At 41.1% G+C, this 17,604-nt stretch overlaps 1 protein-coding gene across 4 annotated transcripts in view; it reads left to right on the top strand.

The window, feature by feature from the left end:
• Positions 1 to 3,189: 3,189 nt before the first annotated feature.
• Positions 3,190 to 17,604, top strand: part of rbm39a (RNA binding motif protein 39a) — a 48,441-nt gene continuing 34,026 nt past the window's right edge. The window contains exons 1-9 of one of the 4 annotated variants that reach the window (XM_029695099.1): positions 3,190 to 3,656; positions 4,124 to 4,186; positions 4,369 to 4,432; positions 5,989 to 6,038; positions 6,172 to 6,357; positions 15,131 to 15,196; positions 15,305 to 15,400; positions 15,763 to 15,880; positions 16,222 to 16,380. In XM_029695099.1, the coding sequence (XP_029550959.1) occupies positions 4,400 to 4,432; positions 5,989 to 6,038; positions 6,172 to 6,357; positions 15,131 to 15,196; positions 15,305 to 15,400; positions 15,763 to 15,880; positions 16,222 to 16,380 (708 nt within the window). In that variant the 5' untranslated portion in view covers positions 3,190 to 3,656; positions 4,124 to 4,186; positions 4,369 to 4,399. The remainder of the gene's footprint in view (positions 3,657 to 4,123; positions 4,187 to 4,368; positions 4,433 to 5,988; positions 6,039 to 6,171; positions 6,358 to 15,130; positions 15,197 to 15,304; positions 15,401 to 15,762; positions 15,881 to 16,221; positions 16,381 to 17,604) is intronic. The other 3 variants (XM_029695098.1, XM_029695097.1, XM_029695100.1) reach the window with 3 other exon arrangements.

Genomic DNA, 17,604 nt, shown 5'->3' with positions numbered 1-17,604 from the left:
CAAAATATAGCCCTGCTAATAGCCATAATGGCGCTGTACAAAGTGACCGTGTGTGTTTTGAAAGAGTATTTTCCAGTAAGCAACAACTTGATTACCTTCATTAGACAACTTTGTTCCAATATTCCTGTAATTCAGTGATATTTATTCCCATAATAATTTGTTATGGATCCATAACTAAATAAACATTGGCATTGCTGTGCCTAGTGAGCAGCTGGTCAAGTTCTGTTGTCAGAAGAGGAATAGAAATGTCAGGGTGAACTGACGACTGGATGAACCTGCGAGGTATGTTGACTCTGCCTGTCGGAGGTGGATCAGATAATGTTTCTCTTTCTGCTGGTCTGCCTTCAATGACTCGATCTCGGTCTTCAAAGTTTGAATCGGATCCATGTGCAACTTCATCAAATGAGCAGAATGGTATCGCCCTGAGCCCCCATCGATTACAGTGGCCTATGATAGAAACGGTAGATCAATTAAAAATTAAAAGTGACTCCAACACACAAGTACTGCATACAAATTTTAAGAATCTAGCAAAACTAACCGCTTTCTTGGCAACCATGCGTTTTTTTCGGTGCTGCCTGTTGTCCAGTCCTTTGTCCACTGATCTCCACGGATGATTGTCGGCATGGTTGTATGCTCTACAAAAAGACATTCGCGTTTTCAGTACACAATTTTTTTCATTTTTTATTTTATTTATCCTTTATTTAATTATCGATTTTATTACAAAGTATGCCTGCACATTGATAGGCTATATACTTTCCTCTTTTTTTTAAAGAAAATGCACTGAAACCAAAATACCTTTTAGTTGTGGTGATCCTCTCAGCTCTGGCTAATTTTCAAGTCCTCTGGTGGTTACTGTCCTAACCCTGGAACGGGTAGCACCATAGAAAGAAGCTGGCTTGATGAAAACGATGTCATTTCTTTTTTTTAGCAAAACAGCTCGTTTTTGAATGGTAACTGTTGAGGGTGGAGTTTGGGGCCGGATGAGGAGTACTGGAAAGGTGTGACTTTCACACCTACAGTACAGTAAGTAGCCTGGCTATAAAGAGTCTATTGTCCTGCTAATCGGGCTACAAGTGTTTGAAAACCCTGTTTTCAAAATGCCACCAGCTGTCCATTATTTCTGTAAATAAAAACACAGCATCTTGTTTACATTCTTTATTGTAAACACAATGTGACAAATAATTTGTATCTACCTTTCCAATTACTTTTAGAGTTTGGGATTTACAAATGTGTGCTTTTCATGTCATTTTTCGTTAATTCCAGTTAGGATTTAAATATAACTTTTGAGTGGTGGCTTTAGAGAGAGGTCTAATGCTTTAATATTTAATAATATCTGCCTTCCGAATTCATATCTAAGGGGAATTTTTCACGCCCTTATTAGTTACATTGTTTAAGTTTGAACGTGCAGACTGGTACTAAGAACAGCGGGAACGTTTCCCTAGTCAGCGCCATTATTAGCGCAATGCCCTTCCCATGGGCTAGGTCCGTCTTCTGTGCGCGGCTCTGTGGCCCATCCCATGGCACATCCCATGCCCCCTGCCTTGAACCTTGCGCGCCCACGGCTATTTCAGTGGATACAGCTGGAGAACTGCAAGGCAGTCCCATTATGCGCCACTCGGGAGCCATGACCTATATGACCAATAAATATTGTCCTGCTAATAACAGGGTTAATAATATGTATGTGAGAATATCCAAGGGGCTTTTATATAATTCTAAATTAATAATAATAATCACTTAGTTTAAAAAATTACAATATTTTGGAGATGATTTCACTTTCAAATAACGTAAAATGAGTGAGAAAAAGGTCATTCTTGAACATGAAACATTGTTACTAATTTGTAATTAAATTTTTGTTACTAATTTGTAATTAAAGCCAGTTTGTTATTTTGAATTATTTATTTTGTTTTTTAGAGGGAGAGAAACCAAAAACCTTCAGTCATCTCATGGATCTGCCAGTCGAGGCGGCATGTGTATTGAACCAGCATCTGTAGCAACACAGCTTGCACTGCGATGCAGTGTCATGGCTGCGCCACTAAGGTGCTGTACAATATAACCGCAGGCCACAGTACTACAGAGACACAGTAGCGCCTTGGGACCCAAAAGCATAATCAGTGCTCTAACTCCCCTTTACGCTGGTCTGGAGGAATGAAGTAGTGACTCGGGGTACCGTACTAAACCACAAATTACCTCTAAATCCCAGAGAATAGTCGCAAAACTTTTAGTGGAGCAACCAGGGAAATGGCTCCAATTTTTCCACCATAAATTTTTCCCATAGGGAATTTTAGAGACACTTACAATAAGGTCTGTGTTTTGTTTAGGTTTACTCTGGCTTGACGTTTTGATAACCATGTAAATCTCTCTCGGACAAGGTGACTTTTATTCTTATATTCGGCTCTATTTACGCTCAGATTCGAAAATGCTAATTAGCATCAAAGTAGACATCATGCAAGACTACAAATCCCTGCAAGATCCTGCATATCTTCTCTAGCTGACACCTTTGCTAACAGGTATTGTGTCAATTTAAAACTTGCACAAGACAGTTCAAAGAATTGTCAATTTAATCCAATGAACCATTGCATTTCGGTTCACAATTTTGTATCAAGACTGCCCAAATGTGCCTAATTGGTTTATTAATAACTTTTCAAGTACACTCTCCTCAAACAATATCATGGTATTCCTTCACTGTAATAGTTACTGTAAATTGGACAGTGCCGTTAGATTAACAAGAATTTAAGCTTTCTACCAATATCAGATATGTCTATGTCCTGGGAAATGTTCTAGTTACTTACAACCTCATGCTAATCGCATTAGCCTACGTTAGCTCAACTGATCCTGAAGAAGTTAAAGAAATGTAGCCAATTTATTAATTACTACATTTAACTAACATTAGATAGTTAATCCAGAGATTACCTTTGCCTCGATTCGGCAGTCTCATCCAGATCATCATGGCATTTATAGCCACATTAGTATCTAATTAGCGGTTAATTTTTTTTGGGGGGGGAGGTAAATATAGGCGAATATATCGCCATTTTAGAGATATACACGGTTATCAAAACGTCATGCCAGGGTAAGCCTACCTACATGAAACACAGCCCTTATTCTAAGTGTTTCTAAAATCCCCTATGGGAAAAATGAATGGTGGAAAAACGATTGGAACCATTTTCTTGTTTGACCTCTAGGTTTTATGGGTATTATGACTCATACTGTGGTACTCTATTGAGTCTTAACATAGTAATCAACGGTTTTGTCCTTTCATGTACAGTATATTGATACATACTGTACCATAGATCTGGCAGACGACTGCAATGAATTTTGTCTGGAACGCGACCACAGATTATTTATAGCATGCGTCATTAGATGAGCACGGGGAAAAGAAGTAACAACAGTTTTTCGCACTCATACATTTTTCTCAGCACATCAAGGTTGTTTATATTGTCTGTTTACACAGTGTATACTGTTTTTGGATTTAAAAAATGTACCTTTGAAGTTACATGTAGCCATTGTTAGTTTGTGTTAGCAACGTGGAAGAAAAGAGATTCGTAGCTTCAAAACGAGAGGCCTGCTAGCTACTGTTTGCTTGTTGCAACAAGAACAAGCTACAAGAAACCCTCACGAGTTGGTCTTGTTTGAGCAGAAACGTTTTCAACAAATTTCAGGTACGTTAATGTTCGCTACTTGTATATCTGAACGTTGTCTTTCGTAATACGTTGTATAACTAGTTAATTAACTTGCATACAGTATCTTAGTACAGTAACTATCTACTTCGTTTGTGGTCATAGATTGCTACAGTAGTTACCTCCCCTGTCCATCTGTGCTAGCTAGCTAACGTGGTCAAGTCAAATAGGGTCTTTGGTCAAATTAACAACCTTAGATTAAACACACAGGCCGGTCGGATTTAACTAGCTAGTAATTTTATGTGGAGTGAACTGAAACGTAACTGTTCGCTAATTAACTAACTATGTTAGCAGCATGTGTTGGCTAGCTAATGTTAACGAAGGCAGCAAGTTGTGGTACAATAAATGCAAACAAACTTGCATCAACGGGGTGGAAATCCACGGTTCTCGTAAGACTAACGTCGTTTATTATGACCGTGTTTAAATTATGTTTATCTTCCCCATTCTAGTGCTCAATCATCATGGCTGATGACTTTGACATAGAAGCAATGCTTGAGGCTCCATATCGAAAGGTGGGTTTTGGCCTAAGGTATTGTTTGTGATTGTTATGCACTTTATTGTAAATACTGCGGTGGTCTATGTCACTTCTTTGCCCCAGACCCAACATTTCTAGCCTATTCTATGTGTGTTTCTGATGTGATGCTGCAGTTCCTTTTCAGACTATGAATAAATGCCCATCTATCTCTTTTTGTAGACTTGCCTAACGATATCTCACCTCTACTTCCATGAATTCCAGTGTGATCTGTCAAAAAATGAAGGTAGTAATTGCCCAATGTATTGCTGTACTGTGGTCCCCTTGGTAATGTAATTGTGGTCATTGAATGGCCAGTCTACAAGGCGAATGCAGTGGATGCACAATAACATTTAATTGAGGGACTGTGTTCTTGATCAGGCCTAGTTGGCATTTTCCTTTATCTCAAGAACTTGGCTAATGTTTTGTGCATGGACTATGCCGAACCTGTCAGCAAATGCCTAAACCATCTTCTGAGCATGTGGGTGTTAACCAATACTTTGACAGCTGTCAAACAATGTCTGTCACATGTCTGAGAAGTTTGTCAAAAAGTAGAGAAGTGTTCAGAATAGATTCCATATTTTAGCCTACATGGCAGACGATTGTAGGCCAAACCTTCTGACTGTTTCACCTCACATACAGCCTTTGCTTTGTGATAAACTGCAGAATGTAAGCCAGGTCAATTAGAAAAACACAAATGCCCATCGGGCCTGGTCGAGAAGCCAGTTCCTTTAATTCAAAAGACACCATGGAGACAGTATTCAAATATATCTATGCATGGTGTGGTTGTTCCACATGATTGACTTTACCCCGCTATTGATTTAAGACCGATTTAGTAAAATCGGCCTCTGTAATGATGAAGGTTTGGTAAGCTGACACATTATTGAAAACATGATTGCATGTCCTTTACTTTCAATACATGAGATGTGTATCGTTAAGTACAGGAAACAGGTATGTTAGTTCACAATGTTCACTCTCATTTCTTATTCTAGTGAGGGAGGAAGTGTGGATTTTGTCGTTACACTGCATTCACCAACAAGTTATACATTTTACATAACCTGTATAACTGAAAATTGCTTTTTCTCCATGGTTGACCAGAATGTCATTATTTTGCATGCTCATTCACGAGGAGTAAATGTTTATTTAGTCATAAGTCCATTATATTTGCCACAATTTGATGTAAGGCCTATATTTAATAGAGTACGAACAGTAGGAAACATGGAAGTCTTCTATGCGGCTGGCGACAGTACCAACTAGGGTGTTTCATATACCTCATCTTATATTTAATCATGACTTTCCTTGGTAGTTGATATTACTAAGCAGTGTGAATCCCTGTTTGCTTCAGGGCGAGATGTGTGACAGAGGTGGCATCGAGCTCTTACAGTCCACGAACGAAAATTGGTGAAGATCACTGGAATGGCACCCCCCCACACTGGAAATCGATCAGTTTTTGGTTGCTAGCATGGCCACATTGGTCTTAGGCAAAGAATAGCCTTGGAACTGATCTTGATGGGGCTGCTTAAGAAAAATGCACCAGAGATATGACTTTAGATATGGATTATTACTCATAGAGCTTGACTAGATGCTAAATGTCTCATCGACAGTATGATTGGAGAGAGAGAACCTGTGAATAGACACTCTTTAAAAGCCCCTAACAGTAGATCTCAGTTCCCATGTAAACTTTTGCATGAATACTTTTTTAAACAATTATTATATTTTCTCTTGTTCCCACCCCCGTTTATCCTGACAACTTGAAATGTTGCCTCTTCGTCCTCATGCTGTTCTTCTATCGACCCTGCTTAGGATGAGATCAAGCACAGTAGTCCAAATGGGCACAAGGAACGCAGCAAGAAGTAAGTGAAACAGACATGGTTTAGTAACAAGCAACGCTCACCCAAATCTATTTATTATTTTGACAATTGTTCTAAAATGTTTATTGGTCTTTACTTATTCACTGCCTCACATTGAGTCATTCTCTTTCCTCAGGAAAAAAAAGAGCAGGAGCCGAAGCAGAGACGGGAAGAGAAGCAGAAGCCGGGATCGCAAGAAGAGCCATGACCACAAGCGGAGCCGCAGCCACGAGCGAAAGCGGAGCCGCAGCAGGGAGAGGCACCGGAGCCGCTCTCGGAGCAGAGAGCGCAGCGGCCGTTACAGGGACCACAAGACCACCTTGTATGTATGCATGCCTCATCTGGTGTCAGCATTTACCTTCAGTCTGCATCACCCTAGTCTTAGAGGCTGCTGCCCTATGTACATAGTCATGGAACACTGGTCACTTTAATAATGTTTACATACTGTTTTACCCACTTCATGTATATACTGTATTCTAGTCAAAGCCTTTCCTATTTAACTATTGCTGTACATATACTATTCTTCAGATATACTACATATTCTATCCATATATATATATATATATGGATAGAATTACTTGTGTCATGCACAAAGTAGATGTCCTAACTAACTTTCCAAAACTATAGTTTGTTAACAAGCAATTTGTGAAGTGGTTGAAAAACGAGTTTTAATGACTCCAACTCCAAGTGTATGTAAACTTCCGACTTCAACTGTGTGTGTGTGCGTGTGTGCGCGTGTGTGCGTGTGTGTGTGCGTGTGTGTGTGTGTGTGTGTGTGTGTATATACACACACACACACAGTTGAAGTCGGAACTACTACTTTGTGCATGACACAAGTAATTTTTCCAACAATTGTTTACAGACAGATTATTTCACTTATAATTCACTGTATCACAATTCCAGTGGGTCAGAAGTTTATATACACTAAGTTGACTGTGTCTTTAACATCTCTTGGGGAGGTGGGACACACTATTCAACAGCCAGTGAAAAATCAGAGCGCCAAATTCAAAACAACAAAATGTCATAATTCTAAATTCTCAAACATACGACTATTTTATACCATTTTAAAGGTACACTTCTCCTTAAGTGTTCCCTTTATTTTTTTGAGCAGTGTATTATTTATACACAGCAAGTCACCTGACAATAATGTTCTACTCTCCCTTTTTATTTACCTGTCATTCTTCTGTCATGTCTCTATGAGCTGAGATGCAAGGAAGGAATCCCTAGGACTTATTTTCTTGAGCTGGATAACCATCCTCACATTTATATCAAATGCCACATCTCCCCTGGAGCACTCCTGCAGCCTGGAGGAAGTGTAAACACACCTCAAATTCATCACGATCACCTTCAGTCTGCACATTCTATCACGACAGAATTACAGAATCCCTGGTTGGTGGGGTCTATGGTGATTTTCAGTCCAGTGTTTAGACCCTTAGGGCAAATCAAATCATGTCAAATCAAATTGGTTTATTTGTGATGTGGAATAAAAGACACTGTTGGCTGGCTGCTGTCTAATCGCTGCTAGTTGTCATCTTCATCTCAGCTAATTTGCATCTCTAAGTGTGTACTTAGTCCTCTAAGTACACACCCCTGAGGTGCCCCAGTGTTGAGGATCAGCGTGGCAGACGTGCCTTACCACCTTGGGGCGGCCCGTCAAGAGGTCCAGGATCCAGTTGCAGAGGAAGTGATGAGCTTTACTGGTGTTGAACGCTGAGCTGTAGTCAATAATTGTTTTTATTTAACTAGGCAAGTCCGTTAACAAATTCTTATTTACAATGACAGCCTACCGGGGAACAGTGGGTTAACTACCTTGTTCAGGGGCAGAACGACAGATTTTTACCTTGTCAGCTCGGTGATTCGATCCAGCAACCTTTCAGTTACTGGCCCAACACTCTAACCACCTAGGCTACCTGCCACCCCAAATGAACAGCATTCTCACATAGGTGTTCCTTTTGTCCAGGTGGGAAAGGGCAGTGTGGAGTGCGATTGAGATTGCGTCATCTGTGGATCTTTTGGGGCAGTATGCCAATTGGAGTGGGTCTAGGGTATCCGGGAGGATGCTGTTGATGTGAGTCATTTTCAGCCTTTCAAAGCACTTAATGGCTACCGATGTGAGTGCTACGGGGCGAGGTTACCTTCGCTTCCATGGGCACAGGGACTATGGTGGTCTGCTTGAAACATGTAGGTATTACAGACTCAGTCAGGGATAGGTTGTCATTAAAGACACTTGCCAGTTGGTCCGCTCATGCTTTGAGTACACGTCCTGGTAATCCATCTGGCCCCGCGGCTTTGTGAATGTTGACCTGTTTACAGGTCTTGCTCACATCGGCTACCGAGAGCGTTCTCACACGGTCATCCAGAGCAGCTGGTGCTCGTGCATGCTTCAATGTTTCTTGCCTCGAAGCAAGCATAAAAGGCATTTAGCTCGTCTAGTAGGCTCGCGTCACTGGGCAGCTCGCATCTGGGTTTTCCTTTGTAGTCCGTAATAGTTTTCAAGCCCTGCCACATCCAACGAGCGTCGGAGCCGGTGTAGTAGGATTCAATATTAATCCTTCATTGACGCTTTGCTTGTTTGATGGTTCATCTGAGGGCATAGTGGGATTTCTTATAAGCATCCAGATTAGTTTCTCGCTCCTTGAAAGCTGTGGATGTTGCCTGTAATCCATGGCTGCTGGTTGGGATATGTACATATTGTATAAACTGCCTTAATTTTGCTGGACCCCAGGAAGAGTAATGGGGATCTATAATAAATACAAATGTGTACGGTTTCTTTGGGGACGACGTCGTCAATGCACTTATTGATGAAGCCCATGACTGAGGTGGTATACTTCTCAATGCCATTGGATGAATCCCAGAACATATTCCAGTCTGTGCTAGCAAAACAGTCCTGTAGTGTAGCATCCATATTATCTGACCACTTCCGTATTGAGCGACTCACTGGTACGTCCTGCTTTAGTGTTTGCTTGTAAGCAGGAATCAGGAGGATAGAATTATGGTCAGATTTGCTGAATGGAGTGCGGGGGAGAGCTTTGTATGCATCTCTGTGTGTGGAGTAAAGGTGGAGTAGAGTTTTTATTTATTTTTCCCTCTGGTTGCACCGATTGTAAGTTTGCCTGCATTAAAGTCCCTGGCCACTAGGAGTGTCGCTTCTGGATGAGTGTTTTCTTCTTTGCTTATGGCCTTATAGAGTTGGTTGAGTGCGGTCTTAGTGCCAGCATCTGCCTGTGGTGGTAAATAGACGGCTACGAATAATATTGATGAGAACTCTCTTGGTAGATAGTGTGGTCTACAGCTTATCATAAGGTACTCTACCTCAGGCGAGCTATACCTCGACACTTCTTTAATATTAGACATCGCGCACCAGCTGTTATTGACAAAAAGACACACACCCCCACCCCTCGTCTTACCAGATGTACAGTTTAGGTTGGAGGTTTACATAAACCTTAGCCAAATACATTTAATCTCAGTTTTTCACAATTCCTGACATTTAATCCAAGTAAAAATTCCCTGTCTTAGGTCAGTTAGGATCACCACTTTATTTTTAGAACGTGAAATGTCAGAATAATAGTAGAGAGTGATTTATTTCAGCTTTTATTTTTTTCATCACATTCCCAGTGTGTCAGAAGTTTACATACACTCAATTAGTATTTGGTAGCATTGCCTTTAAATTGTTTAACTTGGGTCAAACGTTTTGGGTAGCTTCCCACAATAAGTTGGGTGAATTTTGGCCCATTCCTCCTGACAGAGCTGGTGTAACTGAGTCAGGTTTGTAGGCCTCAGTTTTTCAGTTGGGCCCGCAAACTTTCTATATAGGATTGAGGTCAGGGCTTTGTGATGGCCACTCCAATACCTTGACTTCGTTGTCCTTAAGCCATTTTGCTACAACTTTGGAAGTATGCTTGGGGTCAATGTCCATTTGGAAGACCCATTTGCGACCAAGCTTTAACTTCCTGACTGATGTCTTGAGATGTTGCTTCAATATACCAATATACCACATCATGATGCTGCCACCCCCGTGCTTCACAGTTGGGATGGTGTTCTTCGACTTGCAAGCCTCCCCCTTTTTCCTCCAAACATAACGCTGGTCATTATGGCCAAACAGTTCTATTTTTGTTTCATCAGATCAGAGGACATTTCTCCAAAAAGTACGATCTTTGTCCCCATGTGCAGTTGCAAACCGTAGTCTGGCTTTTTTATGGCGGTTTTGGAGCAGTGGCTTCTTCCTTGCTGAGCGGCATTTCAGGTTATGTTAATATAGGACTCGTTTTACTGTGGATATAGATACTTTTGTACCTGTTTCCTCCAGCATCTTCACAAGGTCCTTTGCTGTTGTTCTGGGATTGATCTGCACTTTTCACACCAAAGCACGTTCATCTGTAGGAGACAGAATGCGTCTCCTTCCTGAGCGGTATGACGGCTGCGTGGTCCCATGGTGTTTATACTTGCATACTATTGTTTGTACAGATGAACGTGGTACCTTCAGGCGTTTGGGAATTGCTCCCAAGGATGAATCAGACCGTTCGAGGTCTACAATTGTTTTTTTCTGAGATCTTGGCAGATTTCTTTTGATTTTTCCCATGATGTCAAGCAATGAGACACTGAGTTTGAAGGTAGGTCTTGAAATACATCCACAGGTACACCTCCAATTGACTCAAATGATGTCAATTAGCCTCTTAGAAGCTTCTAAGTCATGACATCATATTCTGGAATTTTCCAAGCTGTTTAAAAGGCACAGTCAACTTAGTGTATGTAAACTTCTGACCACTGGAATTGTGATACAGTGAAATAATCTGTCTGTAAACAATTGTTGGAAATATTACTTGTGTCATGCACAAAGTAGATGTCCTAACTGACTTGCCAAAACTATAGTTTGTTAACAAGAAATTTGTGGAGTGGTTGAAAACGAGTTTTAATGACACCAACCTAAATGTCTTAATATTTATATTTTTTTTAATTCCATTCTAAACATTTTTAGATTTGTGTGTTGTTAGATATTGCTGCACTGTTGAAGCTAGGAACACAAGCATTTTGCTACACCCTCAATAACATCTGCCAAATAAGTGTATGCAAGCAATAAAATTGTACAGGGAAATGTGAGTCTCATTCACATTCAGATTGATTTGAAATTGACCAGAAAGGCATAGCTTTTCATCAATGGTTGAGACAAATATGGGGAAAATCCATTTATCCTTGCATGGTAAAGCCGGGTGTACATTACATGACTTTCAAAATCCTAACATCGCGGAGCCTCTCACATTAAACAGTTTTTCCTGTAGTTTTTTTGTCTAGTCAACGTAGTGGTGCGCACACTAAACGATGTGGCACAGATCGGGGGAAGGGGAATAGTTAGACAGTTGTAAAACTGAATGCATTCAACTCAAATGTGTCTTCCACATATAACCCAACCCCTCTGAATCAGAGAGGTGTTCGGGGCTGCCTTAATTGACATCCATGGCGGTCGGGGGCTAAGGGGCAGAATTACAGATTTTTACCTTGTCAGCTCTGAGATTCTATCCATCAACCTTTCGGTTACTGGCACAACGGCACAACGCTCCTACCCACCAGGCTTCCGGCCGCCCCACACACTTGGTCGTGAGGATTCTTGACACCGCGCTGTCTCGCGAAAACAAAGATGTAATTGTAAACATATTCAGTCAGATGTTTGCTCTTGCCGTGCAGAGTTGAAATATCTAGCCAATATCTTTTTTTTTATTTTTTATTATTATTTATTTTTTGTGATATCCAATTGGTAGTTACAGTTTTGTCCCATCGCTGCAACTCCCGTACGGGCTCGGTCGAGTGCCGTGCGTCCTCCGAAGCACGACCCCGCCAAGCCGCACTGCTTCTTGACAATGCTTGCTTAACCCAGAAGGTTGCATAATGTTATCCCGGTTCTATGATATGAGTGAGGTCTTTTACTTATGGTCAGTGTCCCCTTTTAGGGGCGGAGTCTAGGAAGATCCAACCCCACAATGTCTGTCATAGACAGACAGGAAAAACGGCCGATAGTGGACCACACCACTTCCAATATTAGGGGCCGTAGTCTGCTCCCATCTTCACTTCTAAGTACATTTTTGTATTCCTTTCGCAAAGCGGGAAGGGTAACTCGGTAAGAGACCTCACTCATAATATCATAGAACCAGGGTTACATTAGATATCCTTAAGTTCTATTTCAATAACTTGTTCGGTCTTTCACTTATGCAGCTATTGAGGCAAATATTTTTTGCCTCAATATATTTTGATGTGTGAAATGATGTGCCAAATCTTGATTTAGTGCATTATTATAGGGTAAGCATTAGAATAAGCCGCCTCTATTTGCAGCCAATATTTGTGATATTTTTTCTGAGAGCTGATCTGTTGTAAGTATTGTGGAATAATTTAAGGTAAGATTTGAATGGAGAAAGCTGATCCGAGAGCAGCACTGGCTTTCTTTAGATCCTATCAGTATCAACACTATGCCTCAATGACACACTTAGCGAACGTTCTCACTGCATGGTGTTTTGGGTAACACATTTTACATCTTCGGTCGTTGTAGGAAAGATGCATCGTGAACCAAGCGCAGGGTACAAGGAATGGGACTGTGAACTGCGATGCACTGAATGAGAAACCAGATGGCTGTTTGCGGCCTATGCCCACAAGGACCCTTTCTCCGGGAACTGAGAGGTAGTGTGAAAACTACTGTATGTTCCCTGGCGCTCGCAGTGCAGTCCTTTAGCAATGGAGCCGGGTTGCCAAAGTCCCCCAGAACCGTCGATAAACAAGCTTGTTAGGGTATTAGGCTGAATCCTATGGTCCCAAAGCAACCAAGTATACCATCCATGGGGAGACTATGCATGTGCGGCAAATCTTTCCCAGCTAGTGGGGTGTGTAGGTGCTGAAACTCTTGTATGCCTGAGGCAAGATTGCCTGCTGTTGGTATACAGTGTTTTCTACCAGCGCCGTCTGTTGGCTATACAGCAGATTAGTCATTTTCAGCCAGGTACTTTTTAGGCTTCTTTTCAAATCGCTAGTCAGAAAATAGTCTGCAGAGCCCTCTGCTGCTAGAATGAACAATATGCATCTTCTAGCGATCTATTGATGGGACAGTCGCCCATCAGTCAGTCACAAAGTGAGCGATGACAGGGAAACACTGCTGGTTTGACAGTCTGTCTGTCCTGCTTCTCAGTAACTGTGTGTGTGTGTATTGTGTGCGTTTAATTTCTTTACACTGAGGGAGAGGGCATGAATTTGCACTTCCCATTATAATTATAACGAAAGTTTACACACTTAGGTTGGAGTCATTAAAACTCTTCGTTTGTAGATTATGTCTGAGTGTTGGAGTGTGCCCCTGGCTATCCGTAAAAATATATAAACATATAGCAAACCAGACGGTACTTAATATAAGGAATGTGAAATTATTTATACTTTTAATATTTAAGTATATTTCAGCAATTCCGTTTACTTTTGATACTAAAGTATATTTAAAACCAAACTCTTTTAGACTTATTCAGGTAGTATTTTACTTTCACTTGTACTTGAGTCATTTTCTATGAATGTTCTTTACTTTTACTCAAGTATGACAATTGGGTACTTTTTACATCACTGTAGGCTGAGGGCTTTCAAGACCACAGTACCGGAAGGTTGGATCAGTCAGCCTAGCCAGTGAGGGCGCTGGTAATTTTAATTCTTTTAAAATTGTATTTTAATTGAACCTTTCTTTAACTGGGCAAGTCAGTTAAGAAAAAATTCTTATTGACAATGACGGCCTACACCGGCCAAACCCGGACGACACTGGGCCAATTGTGCGCTGCTCTATGGGACTCCCAATTATGGGCTGTTGTGATAAAGCCTGCTAAGCTAGATGATAGAAGAATACTATTTTGCAGGTAGAGCGAGCTAGCAAAGGAGCTTGTTCTAGTTGGAGGCTTTGCCGATGCTTAGCTGTGTAGCCAGCTAGTCCTGGCATTTAGGTAGCCAGCTATGTGGAGTTCACCTCAAGGGTTAGTAGCCTAGCTGTAGCAAGCCCACAACTAGCTGAATAGAATGTGCATTCTTCGTTAGCTTAGTGTGGCTAACCAAATCTAAAAAGTATATTTCCTTTCGTTCACCTTGGTGGGAATAGGCAGCACAAAGCAGGTAGCTAAGTGGGCTTGTGGGGCGAGAGCTAGCTGTGTGGCACTAGCTAAGCCAGAGACTGAGAAGTAGTTGTCGTGTGAGCTCAATCCTCTTGACGAGATGCTGCTATCCTACGCTCGGCGGTGGAGTCCTTGAGGGTCCACCTGTGAACAGGTAAGTAGTAGGGCAGAGGTCCAAGTCAGTAGCTGAAGAGAATAGAGGCTCTTAATCAAGTCCGTAAGGAAGACGAAATAATGGAAGCTGGGAGCGGACTACGGACCCTAATGTGAAGTGGAGTGGTCCACTATTGGCCGTTGCTCCTGTCTCTACGAGAGATGTGTGATTGGATATTCCTGGACTCTGCTCCTGAAAGGGCACGCTACCCATAATTGAGAGACCTAGCGAGTAATTGAAATAGAATTACACCTAGGTAATGCAATACAACGTCACACTGGCTTATCTGGTGAGCTCTCATTGTCTATTGCTGATCACTGTTCTCAAAACTTGTCGTTGCACATCTCACACTACAAGAGCATTGCAGATTTTGTGCTGATAAAATAAAAGGTTGGAAAATATCTGGACGGTTCAAAGACTGGATCAGTGGCACTCAGATTGCGTCTCTGAGGGAGGAGAGTTAACGCTTACATTAAACGAGTGTCGATGACGGCCGCGTGCCTCGAGTAGGCAATGACGTGGGGATTTTGTCTTCAATCTCTAAAACTTGTCTGGGACGTCTAAATCGGGGCAAAAATTGTGTAGTGTACGCCTGGCTTAAGGGTTTTGTTCAAGAGAAGAGATATACAGAATAAAGAGTTCCAACCCTCATAATTGACTAGGCCAAGATAGAAGTGTTTAGAAAGAACAGAGCCATCACATGGTCCCCAATACCCCCCACTCCCGCCTACAGTGTATTGACTGGCATACTTTAAGGTCTGGAGTGCCTTTTCCCTCTTATGAGATCAGTAGTAGTGGACAGAGATTAACCTTGTTTTCAATCGCAGCTCTGGGCCGAAGTTTAACGGTGGTTCCAGAGGGAAGATTGGCCCCCCACCTGTCATCAAGCTAAGGTTTCTATTACACTATTTTTCTGTTGTTTGTGTGGGTAGTTTTGTGCTGTGTATGTGTGAATGTGATGAATCAACTTAAATAGATGCTAATGGAACCCTTTCTTTCAGCCGAAGACGTTCCAGAAGCCGAAGCCCGTTCAAGAAAGAGAAGAGTCCTGTGAGGCAAGTGTTCCTTGGGGAGATGACGCAAAAGAGCTCAATCAGGTTGACGTTTCACTTTTAAAGATTGTGTACCCTTGTTCGACAAAGTAGGCGTACCATTTTGATAATACCTTGTTGACAGACATATGTAATGTAAATGGTATCGTAACATATGTCACCATACTGGGATTTAAAACGTAGGCCCACAGTAGATTTGACTGAAACTTGCAGACAGGAGTAGGCACAAGATTTTTGTTCTGGGTTATCCAGATTACCATTTTGCTGACAAAATATAGTAAAATAAATACACAAGTGCTTTTACAGTGCTTTTACAACTTTTACAGTGCTGATACAAGATTGGGGCCACTGGAAAACAAAAAAATGGCTTTACCGTGTAAGAGTAATTCAATGCTTTGTTTCTACAGGCAGCCAATAGATAACCTGACTCCAGAGGAAAGGGACGCTCGCACAGTGTTCTGCATGCAGCTGGCAGCCAGAATCCGACCACGAGACCTGGAGGAGTTCTTCTCTGCAGTGGGAAAGGTGAGCATCTTTGCTTGTAATGTCATTGTCATTCCTGCCGGGAAAAAAATGTGGCCACCAATTTGCTAAGCATTTGCACCAGGTGAGAAGTTTGCTCCAGTTTTTTTCAGAAAGCTATTTAACACCAAAGTAAACATGAAACTTTGCAATTTACATTAGTTTTTATTTGATTTATTCTAACCTTTTTGTTCAAGCCTCAATATTTTATTTAGAAATGGGTGTTTTAAAAACAAAACTGTATTTAGGTGTTATTCACAGCCAACAAGAGCAATGGATTTAGCAATGTTTTCTCTTCTTATGCTCCATCCATTCTAAAACAGATTATTTTGTTAATTTTCAAGGTGAGAGATGTGCGCATGATCTCTGACAGAAATTCGAGGAGGTCGAAGGGGATTGCTTACATCGAGTTTGTGGAGGCCAACTCGGTGCCACTGGCTATAGGATTGTCTGGCCAGCGACTTCTGGGGGTGCCAATAATTGTTCAGGCCTCACAGGTAATGGTCAGTAATCATCACAGGGATTTTACATTTTCTATTTATTTTAACTAGGGCTGTCAATGTTAACGCGTTAATTACAGTTACATTTTGAAATCTTCATGCCGTAATTATAAAATAACACATTTAAAGAGCAGCTGCCCCTAAAAAACAACTTCTAATTTAGAAAACAGCCTAACAGCCTGATTCAATATGAGTCAGAAACATTTATTCTGTCAAAATTGACTACAAAGTGTAAATAGAATAATTATATTTAATTCAAAACCGCTACTGGTCTTGACTGCTTCACAACACAAAATTAAGGTTGTAATACCTGATCGTAATACCTGTGGTAAATTTGAGTTGACTTTGGATATCCTTATTGGGCTAGTTGGGAACCATTGGCAAATTACACAATGTACAATGGACAATGTGTTAACTATAAATTGTAGACATGCTTATACAAATATTAAAAGCATTTAATGAGAACTTAAAGGTGTGCAACATGAAAAGATTGTCTCATATACATTGTGTAATTTATTGACAGTCCCCAACTAGCCCCGGAGATGGTCTATCCAAAGTTAAATTAATTTTGCTATGGTCGCACACCAACCGGCTGAAGCTAATTGGCTAAATAATTTGGCTAACTCGTCCCACCTACGAACACACACGAGTCACCCACATCAAACCACCCTCTGAAACAAACTCACGTTTGAATTCAGTAATGGCAACTAACTAGCATTTCTTAAGTAACCAAATCTAAAACGAGGCCAAATAATGAAGTGCAGTCACCCTTTAATCGCATCTCAATTTCTTAGACCAAAGACCACATTCCTTTGAGCTCACACACTCTTTGCTCTCGACAGCTAGCAGCCTTTCTTGTGGTGGAGAAACCATCCACTATGCGTGCAGCTTTTAGCTACAAATGTTAAGGAAAACTTACAGAAAGTTCAACCATAAACACTTTCTCAGGTATTTCTTTAGATCAAAGCAAAAACGTTTTTGCACAGAAGTAGCTAGTCAGTTATGCTAACATTAGCTAGCTGGCTAACCAAACAAGAATGTTTAGAATGCCATGGCTGATTGCCTCTAGATTCAACACTAATTTCCCACAATGATTTGAATTAAAACAGAACTTCAATTCCATTTAGCTATTGTTTTTGTTGTAGTTCTCAGGTCAAAAGATTTAAGCAAATGATCCCATTTCTAGTACAGTAGCAGCTTGTGACTAGTTCATGTTGGGCATGGATA

This window comes from Salmo trutta, chromosome 16, assembly GCF_901001165.1.
Source record: "Salmo trutta chromosome 16, fSalTru1.1, whole genome shotgun sequence".
In the NCBI taxonomy this organism is placed as follows: domain Eukaryota; kingdom Metazoa; phylum Chordata; class Actinopteri; order Salmoniformes; family Salmonidae; genus Salmo; species Salmo trutta.
The sequence above is the reverse complement of the archived record's forward strand: the minus strand, read 5'-3'. Positions and strand labels throughout refer to the sequence as shown.